The 22,642-nt window shown below is 39.0% G+C and overlaps 1 protein-coding gene across 6 annotated transcripts in view; it reads right to left on the minus strand.

Moving 5' to 3' along the window:
* The window catches only part of TASOR2 (transcription activation suppressor family member 2), a 68,491-nt gene that overhangs the window by 16,156 nt on the left and 29,693 nt on the right, over positions 1 to 22,642 (minus strand). For 5 of the 6 annotated variants that reach the window (XM_089906563.1, XM_089906561.1, XM_089906562.1 and 2 more), the window contains 8 exons: positions 21,563 to 21,663; positions 17,869 to 17,972; positions 14,662 to 14,734; positions 14,502 to 14,564; positions 10,543 to 11,247; positions 7,372 to 7,614; positions 2,713 to 3,586; positions 1,957 to 2,386 (listed from right to left, as the gene is read on the minus strand). In XM_089906563.1, coding sequence (XP_089762689.1) covers positions 1,957 to 2,386; positions 2,713 to 3,586; positions 7,372 to 7,614; positions 10,543 to 11,247; positions 14,502 to 14,564; positions 14,662 to 14,734; positions 17,869 to 17,972; positions 21,563 to 21,663 — 2,593 coding nt within the window. Of the gene's footprint in view, positions 1 to 1,956; positions 2,387 to 2,712; positions 3,587 to 7,371; positions 7,615 to 10,542; positions 11,248 to 14,501; positions 14,565 to 14,661; positions 14,735 to 17,868; positions 17,973 to 21,562; positions 21,664 to 22,642 lie in introns of those variants that run through there. The other variant, XM_089906566.1, reaches the window with a different exon arrangement.

The following is a 22,642-nucleotide window of genomic DNA, read 5'->3' on the forward strand; positions in this document are numbered from 1 at the left end:
AACTTTGATAATCCTAGTTTGCCCGAGAATAGGGAGTGGTACAGGATGTGTGTGCACCTTTAAAGTATGGGTACAGTATTCAAGAAGATGACGGAAACATATTTCTAAGTATATGCTATAGAAAGTGTTAGGAATCGTTAATTTTAACATTCTACTTTCTACTTAATACTCTTTCATGTTTGCAAGAAAATCATTCCTAATTGGACATTACTAAAGTAAGTTAATATATATTACCACAACCAAAAGTACTTTATAAGAAACTAGTGTGTGTATAAATATATATGTAATAATTAAAATCTGCCTGACTAAACATAAATACTTTCTTATTCTAAGGTAGTGATTTTATGTATCTCTTTGAGAATAAGATGAAATTTATGAACCCCATCCTCAGAAAAAAAACGCATACACACGTAACATATATTTTATGTGTACAGATATAAACACACACATATGTGCATATATATACATAAATACATCCACAGAATTAGACATTGAGAAACAGCTAGAGTGTCCAGATCTGAGTCTTGGCCGGACAATTTACTATGTGCCTCCAGGCCATTCTGTACTTCTCCATCCTCAGTCTTCTCACCTGTAAGATGGGTGGCACGGTCCTTACCTCACCCGGCCGTGTGAGAATTAACTGAGCTAATGCGAGTGAAGGGCTCAGACCAGTCTCTGGCCCACAGCGTTCCACCAGTCTTCATTCTGATGAAGATGAGCATCTGCAGACACTCACAGACCCTCTGAGGCTCACCCCTGGACCTGCAAATCCCCACGGAAGCCCAGGTACAGAAACTCAATGTTAACACAGGCACTGAAGGTGCCCAAACCCATGTAAAACTATTCTGTAATAAATCTGCTCTGAAAGCTTAAAAAGGCAGGTATTTTGTCAATCCATTTACTTAGAATCTTGATACAACTTTTTAATTTGCTCCAATTAAAATTCGATTATCAGGCTTCCCTGGTTGCGCAGTGGTTAAGAGCCTGCCTGCCGATGCAGGGAATACAGGGTCGTGCCCCAGTACAGGAAGATCCCACATGCCGCGGAGCGGCTGTGCCCGTGAACCGTGGCCGCTGAAACTGCGCATCTGGAGCCTGTGCTCCGCAAAGGAAGAGGCCAAAACAGTGAGAGGCCCGCGTACCGCAAAAAAATAAAAAAAAAAAAAATCGATCATCTGTCCTATCAGTTGAGAACAGTGAAATGAAACAAAGTGTATTTTTCATATTTACAAACAGTTATCTGCAGACCTATGAGAGGTCTGGCATTTTATTTACTGTCTCAGGATTTGTTTTTTGTTTTGGTGGTACGCGGGCCTGTCACTGTTGTGGCCTCTCCCGTTGCGGAGCACAGGCTCCGGACGCGCAGCCTCAGCGGCCACGGCTCACGGGCCCAGCCGCTCCACGGCATGTGGGATCTTCCCGGACCGGGGCACGAACCCGTGTCCCCTGCATCGGCAGGCGGACTCTCAACCACTGCGCCACCAGGGAAGCCCTCAGGATTTGTTTTTAAAAATATTTTTTAATATATTCAATTTTAGTTTCCTTTAAGGTTTATCAAAGATTTTTTATATTATTACTGCATTTGATCCATAAACACTATTATAGGTAAACAGAATAAGTATTATTCACCTCTTTTAAAAGATAATAAGCTCAGAGAACAAGTAATTTGCCCCAAATCATACAACTAAAAAGTTACATAATTATGGTTGGCTCCCAGCTCATCTGAGGCCTACGATTTTTTTCCTACTTTTGTTTCTTCAATCAGGATGGTAGATAAGCTCCACCTGCAGACAATCCAGACTTTGTAAACTAAGTTTCTGGCATTCTAATCCTTTACATAGCTAGAGAATCCACTTTCCTAAAAGAAACCAATGCCTTGTTATGAATGTGATTTTACGTACAAAAAAAATTTCTTAAAAAATAACACCAGCATTTACAGTATTCAGCTTTACCTACCTCATTATTACAAGAGCAGATGAAATCCTGGCTTTCTGGGGTCTCTGGATGACCTGCTGTTGCAAACATTTCTTTCTGTTCATTCTGCACCCAAAGCTCCAAGCCTCTCACAGGCGGTGGTTTCATGAAAGGAAGCAGGGGGTCAGTGTCTGGGAAGGACACTTTGGCAGTAGGACCTCTGGGAGCCTCATTAGTCTCCAACAGAGGGTCTACGGAGCACCTTTCCACACCGGAGGACTCTTCAATTTCACTGAATTCAAACGATTCTAACGTGCTATTTATGCACACGTATTTTGCTGGGTTGCTGTGTTCTACTACTTTTCGGGATGATTGTATGACTTTGTTTTGATTGCTATAAAACAGAGCTACCCACATATGAAGTAAAAGCTTCACTTCTTCCATGTTATCTGGTAAATCAGTATTCCAAGGCCTGAGATTTTAAAGAAAGAAGAAACCAAAATCATTGAAAATGACTAAATTAGTTGATTATCTTATAAGTAAGTGCCTTAATTATTAACCTTAGTTTTTGTGTTCATTTTTATTTTAAAAATTACATGAACATGAAACAATGAGTAAAATAAAAATGAAGTTGATTTAACAAATAATTACAGTGAATCTGCTTGGTATTATTCCCAAGTTACTGGATTTTACACACTTCCTTCTCCCTCCCCAGAGTTTAGCACAAGTATCCCTTCTCGCTACATTTATCTCAACGGAAAAGTTCATCCATTTTCATCCAGTGTCACTCCTACTCACCCGTGTAGTGCTCTGACTACAGTCTTCTCCAGGGGGTTGTTGGTATACTTGCTGTCTAAGCTGAACACGTAATCTGCTTCCCATATGAAAGTGACCTTAAAGGAGCCGTCACAGCTGAATACGGTACGAGAGCGGCAGAAGTCCTGCAGACTGGAGGGCAGCACCCTGCTCCTGCGCCTGAGCGCTGGGGCCTCGGAAAGCTGCTGCAGTGGGGAGGTGACCTGCTGATGCCGAAATGGCATCACTTTCCCCACTGGGGTTCCCGCTTCAGGGCCTTTTGTGCCATTCTTGGCAAACGCAGGGCCTGGGGCCCCTCTCTGCTGTAGATGCTTCTTTGAATGTTCTGCAAGGAGCAGGGCATAGGAATGCTCCACAGCAACGATAGAGCTTTGGCTTGCGTCGGAACTTTCTAGGGTTTCCTCGGGCAGTGCTGACTGGGCTTCTGCAGGGGCCTGAATGCCAGCAACCAAGCTTTCTTCCTCCTGGCTGACCGTGGGGTCTGATGTCAGATTACTCTTATCAGAGGAGGGCTTGGATAACGGTCCACCTTTTTGACTTTTAACTCCTCTATGATATTCATGGTCTGATGTACCGCGCAAAGAATGTTCTTTAGAAAGCAAAACATCGTTCTGTGGCAATTCAGAGGAGCAGGGCAAGTTTCTGGGCTCAGAGGATGGTGTGGTAGAGGTAGCAGCGCTTAATGCAAGATCAGCCAACATATTTAGGGCCTGGGAGTCACAGTTGACAATGGAGTTCTCAGGTGGGTCTTCTGGAGCCACTGTGATATTTTCTGGTTGAGCTGTACTTATGCTAATAACATCTTCTTGACCATCTGAAATTTCTGATTGAAGCTGTGAAGAAGTTTCTCCTTTGGCTTCAGCATAAAAGAAAAAAAGACACATAACACTTGATTTCCATAGAATTAATTCTCTGTCATATTACTATGGTTCAGTGAAAATCAACAGTTAAGTCAACATATTCAAGAAAAACCTCTTGATATGTTGCATAAATTGTATGTTAAATTTTTATTACCAGAGTGAGGTCTTGTCCAACTTCCTGATGTATTATAATGTATTTACCAGAGGAACAAGTCTTAAGGAATGTGCATATTAATTTAAAAAGAAATCACCCTTCAAAACTGCATGTACTCAGGCTTCCCTGGTGGCACAGTGGTTAAGAGTCTGCCTGCCGATGTAGGGGATACGGGTTCGTGCCCCGGTCCAGGAAGATCCCACATGCCACAGAGCGGCTGGGCCCGTGAGCCGTGGCCACTGAACCTGCGCGTCCGGAGCCTGTGCTCCGCAACAGAAGAGGCCACAACAGTGAGAGGCCAGCGTACTGCAAAAAAAAAAAAAAAACAAAAAAACAAAAAACCTGCATGTACTGACCTACACACAAGGCATACTGCTCAGCTAAAGAAATATACAAAGAGAAAAAAACAAAAACAAGAAAAGAAAACAAGACTCCTGCCCTCAGAGAGCTTACAATCTAGTGAGAATCTAAGAATTTCTAAGTTTAAAGTGTATATTATAGAAGGTTAATGTACTTTCTTAGAAATCAATTCCCTTGGCAAGTTATTAGAGAAATCACCTAAGTTCAAAATAGAGGTGATCTTTAACCGTACTGATGTTTAATTATAATACGTTATGATACAAATAAAAAATGAGAAAAGTAAGAATATTCAGAATCGCCAATTAATTTCAAGTTTTAAAACTTCAGTTTCTGCATTAAAAACATGTCCTCTCTATTCTATCTGCAAAAAAGCAAATCTCCTCATCTACTGATAATTCTCCTTACAGCAGGTACTCAAATCTACCCACTGGCATTCGGTCAGAAAACTAACATTCTCAGGTGGTTTACTTGCCTTCTCAGGACTTTGATTCAGCCTTTTAAAATGTGATTATCATGAAGGACAAAGTTCTCAACAATACTGGGCAGTGAGTCCCTGTAGCAGGTGGCTGGATGGACAGAAAAGCCAACTGTGCTCCTCTTTATAGTTAGCAGTAGCAGGTCTGAAATAAATTACTAACCTGTCTGCAAAGCCCAATGACAGTACATTTACAGAGAAAACTCTGGCCTAAGAGGTCATCAAACAGAATGACAAGAGTGTGTGTATGGTGAGGAGGGTAAAATTAATCAACCACTGCCCAGTTCTTATTTAAAATATCAAAGCCCAACGGGGTGAGGTACGAGAAAGTGGCCCAAAGAGGGCTGTCTCTTGAACCCTCCGGGTGTACTGGAAACACATTCATTTTAGGATCTGATGTGTTTACTGACACTAAGTTCATTCTATCCTTAAATACTATGGTTCTTACACTGAGTATCACTATGAGGAAGGTCGAATATAGAGAACACTGTATTGAGTCAAGAAAAAGGGTTCATTTTAATATGTGTCATTTCAGGTAAATCATTTAATAACTGACTTGTTAGAGGTTTTCAATTAATTAAAAATACAATACTGATAATCTATCTCTTTTAAGAAATATAGATAAAATGATGCCAAATAAATTATAAAAAATTAAAGAGTTCAGTAAATAAAAACTACATTGAAAACTTTAAAAAGGACAGAAAACCATTAGTTTCAGTAACAAAATGATTGAGCCTTCTTAAACTCTGATATTTCAAGTAAAAGAAATGAAGTGGATTAGCATGGGTGATTAAGAAATAAAAGAAAAATTAACACATTATTTAAAAGGTGGTAATCTTAAAATTTTAACTTGGAATGTGGCTGCACAATATATACAGACACTTGCAATACAAATCGCCCTATTTCTGAATACCCATTCTGGAAACTTTTCATTTTCTGGGCTCACTTTTCTGCCAATGCCCAGTTGCACACCTCCTCCCACTAATCCATTAGCCTACAAGTATATAGAAGCCAATTCAGCACAAGGAATTCTGATGACAAGGCTGGGAATACAATGCATTATGTATGAATCTATACTCATCCTGTTTACAGACTAATTGGAAAGACAGGACCAAGACACACCAGATGATTGGAAAATAGTATGAATTAACTCTTTAATGTTCTCAAAAACCCAAAAAAGAAATGAAAAAAAAAGGAGAAATGAGTGCAGATCAGAGCATCAGGAAATGACTCCCTGTGGACTTAGCTGAGCAGAGGGGACTGCACAGGAGTGACAACAGGCGTGGTTCGTGTGGGTGGCACCATGTGCCTGGCAGGGAAGGCATGCATTGGGAAACGGCAGGAGAGAAATGTGGACCCGTGGGTAAGACCACCTCGTAACTGCCTGGGGAGACAAGCAGAGAGTCTGTGTTGGGTATGACTCTCTACAGGTTGTACGGTGATATGACTGAGGAGCTTTCAGAAAAATCTTCAGCCATAAACAACATTAACGAAACTGAGGAAAGGGACTTCCCTGTGGTCCAGTGGTTAAGACTCTGCGCTTCCAATGCAGGCAGTGTGGGTTCGATCCCTGGTCAGGGAGCCGAGATCCCACATGCTGCAAGGTGTGGCCGAAAAAATATTTTAAAAACATGAGGAAAGAAAAAACCAAGCTCATCCATAATACCATCACCCCAACAAAACAAGACTTTCTTTCCCTGAATTCCACTAAATTTGAGGCTTTTAAAAAACCTAAAGGTAGATAACAGAAAGTAGAATCATGAGATTAGACAGAAAACTGATGGAAATACAGAGATATGAGGAAATGAAGGTTTTTCTAAACAAAAAACACCACCACACATACAACAGAGTAGGACTCAATACCGAAGATAGTGTAAACTGTACAGATTTTGCAGCTTGGTGGAGCTGCACTCTACTCAGAGAGACGGGTGTGAAGAGGGACATGGAGCTGGGAGAAAAGTGAGGTCCGCGGTAATGAGGGAACGTGCCAGCAACGAGGAGGTTCCAGCAGGTGGAACACGAAACTAGCAGTCAGCTGCTGGCTCACAGAAGGAGACTTGGTTATTCACTTCCACACAAGTAGAAGTAGAAAAGTAAAACTGCTTTTAAAATTAATTTAATGCCTTTTAAAACCAAATACAGGGGCTTCCCTGGTGGCACAGTGGTTGAGAGTCCGCCTGCCGATGCAGAGGACACGGGTTCGTGCCCCGGTCCGGGAAGATCCCACATGCCGCGGAGCGGCTGGGCCCGTGAGCCATGGCTGCTGAGCCTGCGCGGCTGGAGCCTGTGCTCCGCAACGGGAGACGTCACAGCAGTGAGAGGCCCACGTACCGAAAAAAAAAAAAAAAAAAACCACAAGAAAAAATACAAATGAAATACAGCATTCGAGATTACTGACTGCTTTGAACCATGTCTTTACAGTTCCCTCTGGACAAACTTATAATATCCTTTTTATAACTGATTATGGTCCAGAAAAATACTGCCAGATGCTACTTGCTTGTGAATTTAGTCATTAAAAAAGGCCATTTATACCTTAACTCTGCTGAACAGTTCATGTTCAGGCTTTCTGCAGAATGAAAAGTAGGGTCTATTTAGTGAAGGTATGAATCTTTGCACTTTCTAATTTATTCACAATGGGAAACCAAGTTACTTGTCCTGTCAGTGTCTGAACTAAAGAAGACCACAAGAACGTGACAGATTTCAACTGATCTTATACTGTTTCAATACACTACTTTATAATCTCGATTAGTCTGTATTACGGTGCTGAAATTTACAGGAAGAGGACTTCTTACCAGGTTGTGGCTGCTTTCTGATTCTGGGATTCTGATTGCCTTTTACTATATTTTCCCTCTGTTTTTGTGGAGATTTCTTCACAGGTGGCTCAGCCCTTGGAACAGTTTTGACTGGAGATGTCTCTCGTTTCCTTGCCCTTTTAGCATTCGTTGACACTGGAACATCTTTAGAAATAGGAGCTTCTTGGTTTTTCCAATCCAATTTGGTTGTCTGTACAAACTGTGCAGTCAGCACTTCAGCACCTTATGCAGAAAAGACACCGTTTTTTAAGGGGTAGGGGGCGCACATATTTATCAGCATAGCTTTCCTTTGATTTGTTTTGGGGGGGAAACTTTAATAATGGGGAATAAAATATAAAATTTGGGGCATTTCATTAAAAGATTTTTGAACTTGCTAAGTGTTGGTCTATATCCCTAATTAGGATTAGGAGAAAAATATCAGAGTAATAACTTTATAAAAACAAGGCATGACTTAATTTTTTAAAAAGATTCCATAATCTTGGCTGACTGATGTGGCAGGTAAGGCTGAACATGCTAGTTCACAGCACAGGGTGACAGATAATTCAATTTACACAAAAGCGACACAGCTCCCATAAAGCCATATGGTTAAAACCATGATCCCACTGTAGAGAAGAGACTGTAGGTTCACAAAGAGCCATCTTACATATTTTCCTTCACTACACCTAAATATCAAAGCTTTAACACTGCCTGAAAAATCATCTCTTAAGAGAAGACAGAGGAAGGTACATTGAAGAAAGTCCTCTTCTGATTTAACTTCCTATAAATCTATTATAATTGCTCATTTCTCTTACAAAATGCTCAGCTTTACTTCTCGCAGGGAAGGAAGGAAAGAACTAAAGGTGGAGGCACATGAGGAGAAAAAACTATTAACAACCTGCTTGCATCACACGCAGAAAGTGTTTCAATCCTTTAAGAGTTAAAAAAAATGTTAATAAATGTTCCCTGTGAAAACGTTTTCCCCATTGACTATATAATCACACATGTGAATGTTTGCAAATATTTTAAAATCACGTTATATGGAAAATGCTATTTCTAATTGATTGAGAACAGAAAACATATTAAACAGTTTCAGAATGTGATGGTTATTAGTGAAATGTAAAAAGAGACCAATTTCATTTTATTCTTTTGAAGGTTAGAAAAATAAATGGTTTTTTAAAAAAGCTTTTAGACTCTCTTAATGTTGTACATTTCCCTGGGTCTAATTATTTTCTTCCCTACTAAACTATCAAAGGCAATAAAGCAGCAGTTTTGTTTTTAGAGTAAGACTTCTGATTTTATACTGGTTACAATTTCTAAAATTTTTAGCATAAAAAAAGGCAAAATATAAGTCAAGCAGGAAAACTGTTAAGACTAAATTAAGAAGAGAAAGAAAATAAGATGAGATGATCAAGACTAGGCGAAGCGTAACATCTGCACGGGCAGGAGGGGAACATTTCTCACAACCTAGGTCCTGCGAGGAAAAGGAGAAACACAAAACAGGTGATCCTGCAGGGACTGCCCTGCTTATTTGCATCACTCAATGACATGTTTCTCAAACTGCATGCAATAACCCATGGGTGTATTATAAAATAAACTTAATAGGCTGCAACCAGAATTCTTTATTAAATGAAACAGAAGATATCAGATTGTATTACACATAGTTAGGGTAAATGCTTCCTGAAATTTCTGTTTCAGTAATGTATGAATTTGTGTGTACTGGACTACAATATACAACGTATTTCTTTTCTTTTTTTTTTTTGAGCTTTTGTGGTATTATATTTAGTCATCTTGGCTGGTTTAATCACATCGTTGTTGTTGTTCATTTTTTGGCCACACTCTGTGGCATGTTGTGTCTTAGTTCCCTGACCAGGGATCAAACCCGTGCCCTGTGCACTGGAAGTGTGGAGTTGTAACCACTGTACTGCCAGGGACATCCCTAAAACATATTTCTTATAGTGGATGAAATTAGCACACTTGAGAAACAGTGACAACATATATGTTGAATTATAGGTAATTTATTTAATACCTTTAAAATGGTTCATATAGAGAGAAACCCAATATGGTTGGCCTGGAATTTGTGAGGAAATGTAGAGTGTGAGTTGCTGCTTCATACTGCCGTTCTTTCTACCACCCTCCTAAACACACACACACACACACGCACAATTTCTCAAACTATAATTGGCCAGAAATAACTACTTGTTAAACCACAGGGTAAAATCTTAATTATCTAGGATCCTGGGGATCCACACACCTCCAGTGTTTCTTCTTTAGGCATCAGAATTTTAAAATTCAAAATACTATAGATAGGGTTGGCAAATTTTTTCTGTGAAGGGCCAGACCTCAGTCACAGCTGCCCACCTGTGCCAGCACAGTGAAGTACAGAGACAACAGGTAATGCCTGAGGGGCCCTTTGGCCCAAGTCTGCTCACCTCTTCTCTAAGGGGTCATAGAGCATAAGTTCCCTAGTTTTAAACAAAATACACCACACGTAATCTGAGATGACTCTAAGCCAAAACTGTGTTATTTGTTGTGCTCTGTTCGCTGAAGTGCATTTGACTAACATTAAATGGCTCTGGACGCTGATTCTCCCTCAGTTTTCAGGGGGAAACAAAACCACTTGAGGAACTGTTTCAATATATATGTCTCGAGGCCACTGGACCTTGTTTCAGTAGGTCTGTAGTAGGATCCAGACGACCACTTTTAAAACACACAAAGGATTAGAAATTCTGCCCCAGGATGCTCTAGTTCTGGGAGAGTCCAGGCACTTTCCCCCCTCTTTAAACATGTTCAGGCTATCACTTATCAGTTTTTGCCATCTGTTCTTAGTGTGCCTGATTTTAGCAGATCCTCTTCTTCCACTCGAATTTGTCCGAGGACAGTTCAGAAACTGAATGACCTTATTTCTTAGACAGGTAAGTAAATAACTGAGTGATGATTTGAGCAGTTTTACAAGTGAAATACAAGCTTTTGGTGGGTGGGCTTTTGTCCAATTTCTTGATTTTCATGTTATCTAGATTAGTGCTTCTCCAACTTTAGCATGCACACAGATCACCTGGAGAGAGCTAACGGACACTGTCAAGCTACAGTCCAGGATGGTCACACAGGAACAGGGTTAACAGACAACAGTTATTACTAATTGCTCATCTGAAAATCCATACAGACCATGCTTACCGTTTTCTCTTTTCTGACGAAACTTGAGAGTTGTGCGAGAGTCTGGACGCTTGTTTGCTCCAGCAGGAGTTCTTCTGGGAAAGGGACGGCACAACTTCACCCTTTTACTCCGTACCACGGGCAGCGTGCCTGCTTTTCTCTTATGCTGAACTCTCAGGTTTGATACTGGACTTAATGGGACCAGAGCTCCCTGCCTTGCTTTAAACATCTCTTCAGAATTCTTTTGTGTTTCTGTTTCTTTTCTTACTTCTGCCTCTGAGTCGTGAAATTCAGCATCTGGAGTCATAACTAAAGAAAATCCAGCATCACAAATTCCATCTGAAATACAAGGAGACTGAGGACACTCTGCCAATAAGTCTAGTGCAGTAGATACTTCCAAAATGTACCCATTAGGATTTGAAAAATAAGATCTCAACTGAGTTAAAGACTGTAAAGGGCACTTTTCAGCTGGAGGAGTCAAGTCAAAACCACTGGACACTTTGCCAAAGAATGCAGTCTCTTTAATTCCATCCTGAGAAGCAGCAGTCAATGAAGGACTTTTGTCCACCTTGTACAGTTCTTGGAGATTATGCTTTACTAATGTGTTTGGACAGATTCCTTTTTCAGGGAATGATTTCTTTGCTTCCAGCAGGGCACAATTAAGGGCAGGTAAAATAGGTACCACCTTCAATGAGATGTCATCTTCAACTTTCAAGTCTTTCAGCCCTAAAATATATACACATGTATTAAAAACCCAAAGTTCTTGTTTTTTCAAAAACATGCAGGAAAAAACGCTTTAGATTACAAAATTACAGGTTGGTTAAATATGATACAGTGTTTCAAATGGTAATCTAAATAGCAATTAATAGAAGACTTATGGATGCACTTACTGAACATATATTATCTCCATATATATGAAAACACGCACACACAGAACCAAAAAAGAGTCACTCAGATGGGATCATCAGGTGAGAATGAAGAAGGCAGGCCCGCCTGCAGCTCCATCTCATCTGACCAGGAGCCCAGCGTGGGCTCAATGCACCGGCATTTAAAGTTGGCAGAATTACTTTTCTATTCTCATTTTCTGCTTTTAAAATATATCTAATCTGTACCTTATATGACCTACTTCAAATTCTCTTAAGGTATTCACAGGTGCAAACTTTCAGTTATAGGATAAATAAGTACTAAAGATGTAATGTACAACATAATAAAAAATAATTAACACTGCTGACGTTACATATGAAAGTTAAGAAAGTAAATACTGGGACTTCCCTGCTGGCGCAGTGGTTGAGAATCCACCTGCCTTTGCAGGGTACACGAGTTCGAGCTCTGGTCTGGGAAGATCCCACATGCCATGGAGCAACAAAGCCCATGCACCACAACTACTGAGCCTGCACTCTAGAGACTGCGAGCCACAACTACTGAGCTTGCATGCCACAACTACCGAAGCCCGCGTGCCTAGAGCCAGTGCTCTGCAACAACAGAAGCTACCACAACGAGAAGCACGTGCACTGCAATGAAGAGTAGCCCCCGCTAGCCGCAACTAGAGAAAGCCTGCAGCAACGAGGACCCAACGCAGCCAAAGAAGGAAAAAGAAAGGAAATACTAATAGTTCTCATCACAAGGGAAAAAATTTTTTTTCTATTTTCTTTAATTTTGTATCTATATGATATGATGGATGTTCACTAGAATTACTGTGGTAGTTGTTTCATAATGTATGTAAGTCAAATCTTTATGCTGGTAAACCCTAAACTTATATAGTGCTGTATGTCAATTATATAATATCTCAATAAAACTGGAAGAAACTAGAGTTACAACACAAACCAGTTGAACTAAAAGAAAGTAAACCCTAAGTAACCCCCAACTCTCATGGTAACTGCTGGTATATATTTCATCACCTTCTCTATCAAATGAAATTTTTTAATATTATGTAACTAGACTGACTAGTCTGTATTTTACTTCCTCTCCCTGGTTCACTCTCTGACTGAAATGCTAATTTTTCAGCAACTCAATGACCTAAAGGAAAATAGTACAGGGAAAAAAGAGAAAAGGTCAGGTCACTGAGAAATAGGTAATAAAATCCTAGAAAATGTAATTTATCAGTAATAAAAAACCCACAGATAATAAAGACCTTTGGTGCCTACTAAACTGAAGTATACCATTCTTTTTAACGAAAAAGTAATTGCAAAATTAAGAAACACCTAGCTGAATACATTTATACTTGAGCAGGTATCAGGAAAAGAATGGCAAATAAAAATAAATAGGAAAATGTGGCTAGCCATTAAAATAAAAATTCCTTTCTCTGCAGTTCATTTAGATAGTAAAAGGAAAAATAAAACATGACAAAGTTCTTATGTACTGCTAACAGTTCACAATAAAGCAGCAGTTTTCTAGACAACTTCATCATTTCAAGAATTTGGAAAGGCAGAAGTCAGAACGATTTGTAACAGGCTATTATGAAATCTAAGAAAAAGAACTTTTTAAGTCTGCTAAGCGAAGAGTCACTCAATTTAAAACAAATAGCCACAGCACTGAACATTTCTGAGTGACCAGAAATAGAAAAGTGTCTTAATGAACTAGAGGAGGCTGTGAACATTGAACACAACAATCCAATGTTTACTCAAAAAGAAATCCTGTGCTGTTCAACACCAAATGCTACAGGAACTAATGTTTCTTATTCAGGTGGTAGTGTACACCTAAAAATAAGAATAAAGGCAGAGCTCCTGCATACGGAGGGAGGCAGTGTGGGAACAGAGCTGGAAGCCAGCTCAGACTCAGCTGTTTGACCTTGGGCAAGTTTAAGTTTCAGTTTCCTCATCTTTGAAATGGTCACAATAAAAATACCTATTAAGGGCTGTGAAATCAATTGTGCCTAGCAGAATATCAATGTAGTAAATGCTTGAAAAATGCAAGCAGCTATTGCCATTATGTTATTATAACTGGTAATATTTTGCTTATTCCAAACAGGTAATGCCAGTAGTTCTCTGCTTTGAGTAGCTGAATACAATTTAAAAACGTCAATTAAAAAAATTTTTTTTGGATTGGTTGTAGCTTTATAAATACTATACACTATGTACAAATTATGTTTAAACATACACAGTGTGATTATAAAACAATGAGGAAAATTTCCTCATATGACAAAAAGAAATGACTCATTTACTTAATTTATTTATTTGCTCAGCAAGCACTTATTATTTTTTAGGTGCCTGACATTGCTAAGCAGTAGGGATGCAGTAGAATACAAGAAAGGCAGGCATTAAGTAATTATAAAAATAAGTATTTAAATTATATTGGTGAAAAGCCTAGGGGTCCTCATTGAAGGAAGAGTGGTGATGGGAATAAATAAAGTGATATTTAAACTGACACCTGACAGCTATGGGTAAGTGGCTAGACCAGCACTTCTCCTCCAATTTTATTCATTATCTACCCCCACCAAAGAGAGCCTTTCTAGACTTCGTTTCCTAACTGCCCTCTGAAATTCTAATACCACAGATATACTGTATATCTATTTACAGACTGCAGGAGCAATATTTTTTGCCCCTAACAGGCAATTCCTGGTCCTGGCTTGGGGGGTGATCAACATCATCTGATCAGGGGGAAGGAGACAAGTAGTCCAGACAGAGGGAAGTGCTTCTGTGAGGACCTTAAGTCCTACTGACGGGGAGACTATGATAAAACCAACTCCCAGCTCTTGTTGTTCAATAACAAATGAATCCAGTTTTGGACATGCTGAATGTGAGGACCATCTGAGACATTTAAGTAGAAAGAAATGTCCATAGGCAGGTGGATATCTGAGCATGGAGCAGACAGGAAAGGATAAGCCTACAAAGAAAGGAGATGAAGGATTAACCAGGGAGAGTAAAGGAAGAAAGTTATTTAAGAGAAGAAAAGAGTTACCAGGGTCATATGCTGCTGAGAGTTCAAGATGAGGACTGAAAAATGGCCCACAGGTGCAGTGAACTGCCAGTCCTGGTCCTTACCTGCTGACGGGGATGAATGGAATAAATGCAACCCGTGAAGACCCATCTGCTCCTCTCCAAAACCTACACAGAATGAGAATCAGAAGAAAAGTGAGGTTGCTGATCTTATACAATAAAAGTAAACATACTGAAAAACATTTATTCAAAAAGTTGTTCTTACTTGTTTCTGACATTAAGGCTGACGACGTAAGTAAAATGAAAAATTCTCGATCTTCTAAGCATTTGACGATTGCCTTAAACATAAAATAGCAAGAAAGAAGATTCAATTCCTCTCTCCTTCTCCCTCTACCACATTCTTCAGTGATTTTTAAGCTCACGAAAAGTTAAAGAAAAAAATTCTTGAAATGTCAGTATTTATGGGAATCAGGACAATTTTGTCCCCAGTATCAGAAACTGCAAGTTCCTTAGCATTCAAGTAATCTTGGCCTTGTTATGGCTACATATAATAAATAACTAGAACATCATGGGTTAGTTTTAGGATAGTGTTCAATTACATAACAAATCAATCAGAAACAACGTCTTTCATTTTTTTTCATTGACATGTTGGACATTTCATACTGCTAAGTAGCCGCTCTGTTCCCATTTAGCCACTACAAATTCAAGGTCAATCAGACCTATGATTAACATGTTAAGCTCATTTTAATACAAAACATATCACAGAATCCTGGGACTAGAAAAACTGGAAGATACCATCCATTAAAAGAATCCTTTCTACAGCTTCCTAAGAGATGAGTAATAAAAGGAAATAACATCATTAGGTCCCCTGGTTATAAGAAATGCAGATGAAAATAAATATTTCTATTTTCCCTCTACCACAGTCTTCAGTGGCATCTTCTGTCATTCTAAATCACAGAGATAACAGCTCTTCTTCCCCATTAGTCACCATTTCAAAAGCCTATATACCCTTAACAAAGATAAAATTCAATGTCATACAATAATTTGTCAGTTAAAAAAACAGAATAAAATATACCACTTTATAAAGTGATAAAACATACTTCAAAAATTGACAGGTCATAAGCCTACAAATATGATAAATCAATAAATTATTCAACAACTCAAGTATGAAAAAAAGACTTCTTTTCTAATTATTTATTGGAACTAATTATGAGACTGAAACTTCACCCACAGGAACAATCACTATTGTGAGTCTCCAAACATTTCTATCACAGCCCCTATGCATTGGTTGGTTTACATTGTTGTCTCCTATAGTCTTGTAAGTTCCTTGATGGCAGGGACAATTTGTCTTTTTGCTTCTGGCACACAGTAAGCACTCAAGAAAGAATTACTGAATAAATGTATCAACAGTTATATATACCCATATCTTTGGTATTTATCAGCAAACAGATGTAATTCTTGTTTTATTTTTTTTATCGGTGTAAAGAGTAAAAGTGACAATAATTAGCTACATTATTCTGAATTTTAGTTTTGTAATATAGATGAAAGTAAAATCCTATATCTGCTTAAAACTGTACATTTCTTTATTCCAAAATATGTGCAAGTAAAACAAATATGTAGTGTATCTTATTAGTCTCTCAAATTATGCGCTGAAAGGGCTATATAAAATTCCTATTTTAACCTTTGTGGGGAAAAACATCATAGAATCTTTGAAATATCTACTTCTAGCCTTTTCCATTCACACACAGAAAAATCCAGCCATACATGTCTTTACCACCTTTTAAAGAAGAGACCTTCCTCAGTACTGTTCTTGAAGTCCAGTGCTGTAGGTACAAGGGACATTTACTGCTCGTCCACTATACACCAGGCACCAAGGTGTCAAAGATGCTTAAGACATGATACCTACCCTCAAGGAGCTCGATGTCTAGGTAGGGAGACCGATATGTAAAGATTATTCATTATAAAATGAGGCAGGAAAAGCAGCCTGGAGCACTGAGAGCGAAGGACCTTATGTGATAAGTAATTTCTGTTAAGTAATTAACACACAAACTGTGAAGTAAAGCTGGGCACCGAGTCTCCTGAGTTCAATACCAGAAGCACTCACAAGTAGACCCTTCACTAATGCATTTTCTGAAAGTATCTTTGAACTTCCTTCCTTTGAATTTCCAAATATAAAATGAACTACACTACTTCAAAAACACATAGCCTGTAATCCCAGTCGATACTCAGTGGTCACCTGCTCAGCATCCTGTGTCAGCCACTGCACCTCCTTACTGCAGAATGGGGGCCCTGACCTCGCACCCAGCTCTGGAAGGTGGGCTCTGAGTGGCCTGAACTAATCAGTGTGGGCCATTCCCTTTCTAGTTCCTGCTGAGAGACATGCAGATGATGGAGCTGGTCTAAGGACAGAAGCCATGGTTTGGAGGACGGGTTCTCTCTGGATGCAAAAAGGAAGCACGCAGCCCTGACTGGCAGCCTAGGACAGAACTATTGCACAGAGGAGGGAGAAGCTGAAAGAAAAAGAGTCCTGAGCAAACAGCACTTGAACTTGCTTTACCATCTAAAACTGAAAAGTAAGCCTATCAAAACTCTTTATTGTTTAAGCCAGTCTGAATTTCTGTTACATGCAACTCAAGCATCTTACCTGACACTACCCCCAAGGCAGCTCACCTATCTATTCTGTTAATTTACTGGTTTCATACTGTCTACTATGGGGATAAGTCCGTTGTGCCACTAAAGGGCTGAGCAGACTTGTTTGGTCACTTCCATCATGCACACTGTTTCCTTTGGGATGTTTGGGAATCACTCACTGTAAGGTCAGCATCTACTCCTATCCTCAGACCGAGGAGCCCTGGTTAACACAGTGGAGAGGTCTTTGGATGTTACATATTTCTCAGTAGAATCGTGCTTTTCTACGCTATGAAAACAATAGAAGCAGCAACTTTTTCTTCTTTATACACCTATGTGTTGACAAGGGTCACTTTTAAAGAATATCCCACAAATCAATCTGCTTTGATTAATGCAGAAATACTAGGGATCTACTCAATTCTTCCATCATAAAACAAAAACAACAACAAAAAAGGATTTGAGAAAAACTGTCCTCCTATACTTAAAACCAGGAGTATGAACTGACTAGTGAGACACAGAAAAAGTAAACTAAGATACAAAGGGGATGAACATGTTAGCCAATAAATATCATGTCAATAAATATTAAATGATAAATATCCTCTTAAGGGAATTTCCTGGCGGTCCAGTGGTTAGGACTTGGCACTTTCATTGTTGTGGGCCCGGGTTTGACCCCTGGTCAGGGAACTAAGATCCTACAAGCTGTGTGGCGTGACCAAAAAAAAAAAAAAAATCCTTTTAAGCAAGCTAAAACAATTCAATCTAGGCAGAGCCAACTAATAAATAGATATCAATTTCTCAATTTAAGGAAAACATAATAATAATATTTTAAACTGATGATTCTTACCAATTGCTCCCTTTTAATGTACTCTGTTAGTTTATCTACTTTTTCCCCTTGTTTGTTGGACAGTTTCACCTCATACATATTGAAGCACATATCTTGGCAACAGACTGTGGAGAAAATCAGAAACACAGAACATTTCCTATTTTAAAATGCTATTGTGAAAAATTCCGTTTCTCCCTAGACCCACCGTGTGGCTGACATGGTTGGTCTTGGTGCTCCGGCCTGGTGTCAGGCCTGAGCCTCTGAGGTGGGAGAGCCGAGTTCAGGACACTGGACCACCAGAGACCACCCGGCTCCATGTAATATCAACCGGCAAGAGCTCTCCCAGAGATCTCTGTCTCAACGCTAAGATCCAGCTCCACCCAATGGCCAGCAAACTCCAGGGCTGGACGCCCCATGCCAAACAACCAGCAAGACAGGAACACAACCCCACCCATTAGCAGAGAGGCTACCTAAAATCATACTATATTCAGAGACACCCCAAAACACACCACTGGACGCAGCCCTGCCCACCAGAAAGACAAGATCCAGCCCCACCCACCAGAACACAGGCATCAGTCCTCTCCACCAGGAAGGCTACACAAGCCACTGAACCAACCTTACCCACTGGGGGCAGACACCAAAAACAAAGGGAACTACGAACCTGCAGCCTGCGAAAAGGAGATCCCAAACACAGTAAGTTAAGCACAATGGGAAAACAGAGAAATATGTAGCAGATGAAGGAGCAAGGTAAAAAACCATCAGACCAAACGAAGAGGAAATAGGCAGTCTACCTGAAAAAGAATTCAGAGTAATGATAGGAAAGATGATCCAAAATCTTGGAAATAGGATGGAGAAAATACAAGAAACCTTTAACAAGGACCTAGAAGAACTAAAGAGCAAACAAACAATGATGAACAACACAATAAATGAAAATAAAAATTCTCAGGAAGGAAGCAATAGCAGAATAACTGAGGCAGAAGAATGGATAAGTGACCGGGAAGATAAAACAGTGGAAGTAACTACCGCAGAGCAAAATAGAGAAAAAAGAATGAAAAGAACTGAGGACAGTCTCAGAGACTTCTGGGACAACATTAAAAGCACCAATGTTTGAATTATAAGGATCCCAGAAGAAGAAGAGAAAAAGAAAGGGTCTGAGAAAATATTTGAAGAGATTATAGTTGAAAACTTCCCTAACATGGGAAAAGAAATAGTCAGTCAAGTCCAGGAAGTGCAGAGAGTCCCATACAGGATAAATCCAAGGAGAAACATGCCAAGACACATATTATTCAAACTATCAAAAATTAAATACAAAGAAAAAAATCCTAAAAGCAGCAAGGGAAAAGCAACAAATAACACACAAGGGAATCCCCGTAAGGTTAACAGCTGATCATTCAGCGGAAACTCTGCAGGCCAGAAGGGAGTGGCAGGACATATTTAAAGTGATGAAAGGGAAAAACCTACAACCAAGATTACTCTACCAGCAAGGATCTCATTCAGGTTCGATGGAGAAATTAAAACCTTTACAGACAAGCAAAAGCTAAGAGAATTCAGCACCACCAAACCAGCTTTACAACAAATGCTAAAGGAACTTCTCTAGGCAGGAAACACAAGAGAAGGAAAACACTGATAAAAACAAACCCAAAACAATTAAGAAAATGGTACTAGGAACATACATAGTGATAATTACCTTAAATGTAAATGGATTAAATGCTCCAACAAAAAGACATAGACTGGCTGAAGGGATACAAAAACAAGACCTGTGTATATGCTGTCTACAAGAGACCCACTTCAGACCCAGGGACACATACAGACTGAAAGTGAGGGGATGGAAAAAGATATTCCATGCAAATGGAAATTGAAAGAAAGCTGGAGCAGCAATTCTCATATCAGACAAAATAAACTTTAAAATAAAGACTATTACAAGAGACAAAGAAGGACACTACATAATGATAAAGGGATCAATCCAAGAAGATATAACAACTGTAAATATTATGCATCTGACATAGGAGCACCTCAATACACAAGACAAATGCTAACAGCCATAAAAGGGGAAATCAATAGTAACACAATAATAGTAGGGGACTTTAACACTCCACTTTCACCAACAGACAAATCATCTAAAATGAAAATAAATAAGGAAACACAAGCTTTAAATAACACCTTAAACAAGATGGACTTCACTGATATTTATAGGACATTCCATCCAACAACAACAGAATACACTTTCTTCTCAAGTGCTCATGGAACATTCCCCAGGATACATCATATCTTGGGTCACAAATCAAGCCTTGGGAAATTTAAGAAAATTGAAATCATATGAAGTATCTTTTCTGACCACAACTTTATGAGACTAAATATCAATTACAGGAAAAAAAACTGTAAAAAATACAAACACATGGAGGCTAAACAACACGCTACTAAATAACCAAGAAATCACTGAAGAAATCAAAGAGGAAATAAAAAAATACCTAGAGACAAATGACAATGAAAACATGACCCCAAACCTATGGGATGCAGCAAAAGTTCTAAGAGGGAAGTTTACAGCAATACAATCCTACCTCAAGAAACAAGACAAATCTCAAATAAACAACCTAAACTTACACCTAAAGCAATTAGAGAAAGAAGAACAAAAAAACCCCCAAAGTTAGCAGATGGAAAGAAATCATAAAGATCAGATCAGAAATAAATGAAAAAGAAATGAAGGAAACAATAGCAAAGATCAATCAAACTAAAAGCTGGTTCTTTGAGAAGATAAACAAAATTGATAAACCATTAGCCAGACTCATCAAGAAAAAAAGGGAGAAGACTCAAATCAACAGAATTAGAAATGAAAAAAGGAGAAGTAACAACTGACACTGCAGAAATACAAAGGATCATAAGAGACTACTGCAAGCAACTATACGCCAATAAAATGGACAACCTGGAAGAAATGGACAAGTTCTCAGAAAAGCACAACCTTCCGAGACTGAACCAGGAAGAAACAGAAAATATAAACAGACCAATCACAAGCAGTGAAATTGAAACTGTGATTAAAATTCTTCCAACAAACAAAAGGCCAGGACCAGATGGCTTCACAGGCAAATTCTATCAAACATTTAGAGAAGAGCTAACACCTATCCTTCTCAAACTCTTCCAAAATATAGCAGAGGGAGGAACACTGCCAACCTCATTCTACGAGGCCACCACCATCCTGATATCAAAACCAGACAAAGATGTCACAAAGAAAGAAAACTACAGCCCAATATCACTAATGAACATAGATGCAAAAATCCTCAACAAAATACTAGCAAACAGAATCCAAGAACACATTAAAAGGATCATACACCATGATCAAGTGGGGTTTATCCCAGGAATGCAAGCATTCTTCAATATATGCAAATCAATCAATGTGATACACCATATTAACAAATTGGAGGATAAAAGCCATATGATAATCTCAATGGATGCAGAAAAAGCTTTTGAGAAAATTCAGCACCCATTTACGATATAAACTCTCCAGAAAGTAGGTAGAGAGGGAACCTCCCAAGAACTGAATCACAGAGCTACTCTACACCTTTCACAAAAGACCCTTTTAAGAATTACTTAAGGGAAAACAGAAGTAAGAGGGCGAGAGAGAGAGTGCACATGCACACGTGCATGTGTGTATGAAAGAGAGGGTGGAAAAGAACTGGAACAGAGCTCAGGACATGCAGTGTACCATGACATCTGAACAGACCTTTGTGCTCCACGTAATTCTGTTTTCTAAAAGCAGCTTCTGGTAGTCTGTTTTTCAAAGACGACACTTTCATTACATACTTAAAGTCTAGTTCATGTGGTCTAAAAAACAAAATAACAATGTCATGTAATGTAATAAACACTGAAACTACAGCTTCATAAGTTTTGGTTTTCTAATATAAAGCAAACAAAAATATTATAACCACAAAAAATTCTTAAATCTATAAACGCCAGATCAAATAATGTACATATTCATAAATATTATAGATTTTTGAGTATGTGACCTCATAAACCATGGTCTGCAAATGTGTTCACATTTTCTGAATGCATGCATTTCTTTTATAACCAAAATATCCAGACATGTGGAAGAATACGCATATTGGAATGAGAATCTTCTAGAAATTACACTACGTAAGAACTTTTGATAATATGGGACTGCCGACCACGCAGTGCCACGGGATGAACCGCAGCCAGACTTGCATCATTTCCCCTGACTACCTTTTCCTTCTTTAAAACTCATTTTTAAATACTTGTAGACTTACAGATGCCTCCTTTCCCCCCAAATACTTCTTAATGTGTACCCTTAAGAAAAATATTCCTTATATGACCACAAAACAATTAGCAAAAATCAAGAAATTAACAATGATACAGGACAATTGTTTAACCTACAGACCTCATTCAAATGTTGCCAACTGTCTCACTAAGGTCCCTTGTAACAAAAGAAGGTACTTTTTTCTGGTTCAGGATCCAATCCAGGATGCCACATTGCATTTACGTATGTCTCTTTAGTCTCCTTCAGTCTGCAACAATCTCTTAGTCTTTATCTTTAGTGACCTTGATATTTTTGAATAATGTAGACCATTTATTTTGCAGAATGTCCCTCAATCTGGGCATGTCTAACATTTCTTCCTGATTAGATTGGCAGGAGCACCACAGACTGATATCGTGTTATTCTCTGTGCATCATATCAGGAAGCACATGATGTTTATTCCTCTCCTGGTGACATTAACTTAACCACTTAGTTAAGATGGTATCTGTAGCTTCTTCCATTGTAAAGTCTTTATTTTTTCCTTTGCGAGAT

The sequence above is a fragment of the Delphinapterus leucas genome, chromosome 2 (genome assembly GCF_059928025.1).
Source record: "Delphinapterus leucas isolate spDelLeu-1000000601 "Yukka" chromosome 2, BTC_Dleu_Yukka2, whole genome shotgun sequence".
In the NCBI taxonomy this organism is placed as follows: Eukaryota; Metazoa; Chordata; class Mammalia; order Artiodactyla; family Monodontidae; genus Delphinapterus; species Delphinapterus leucas.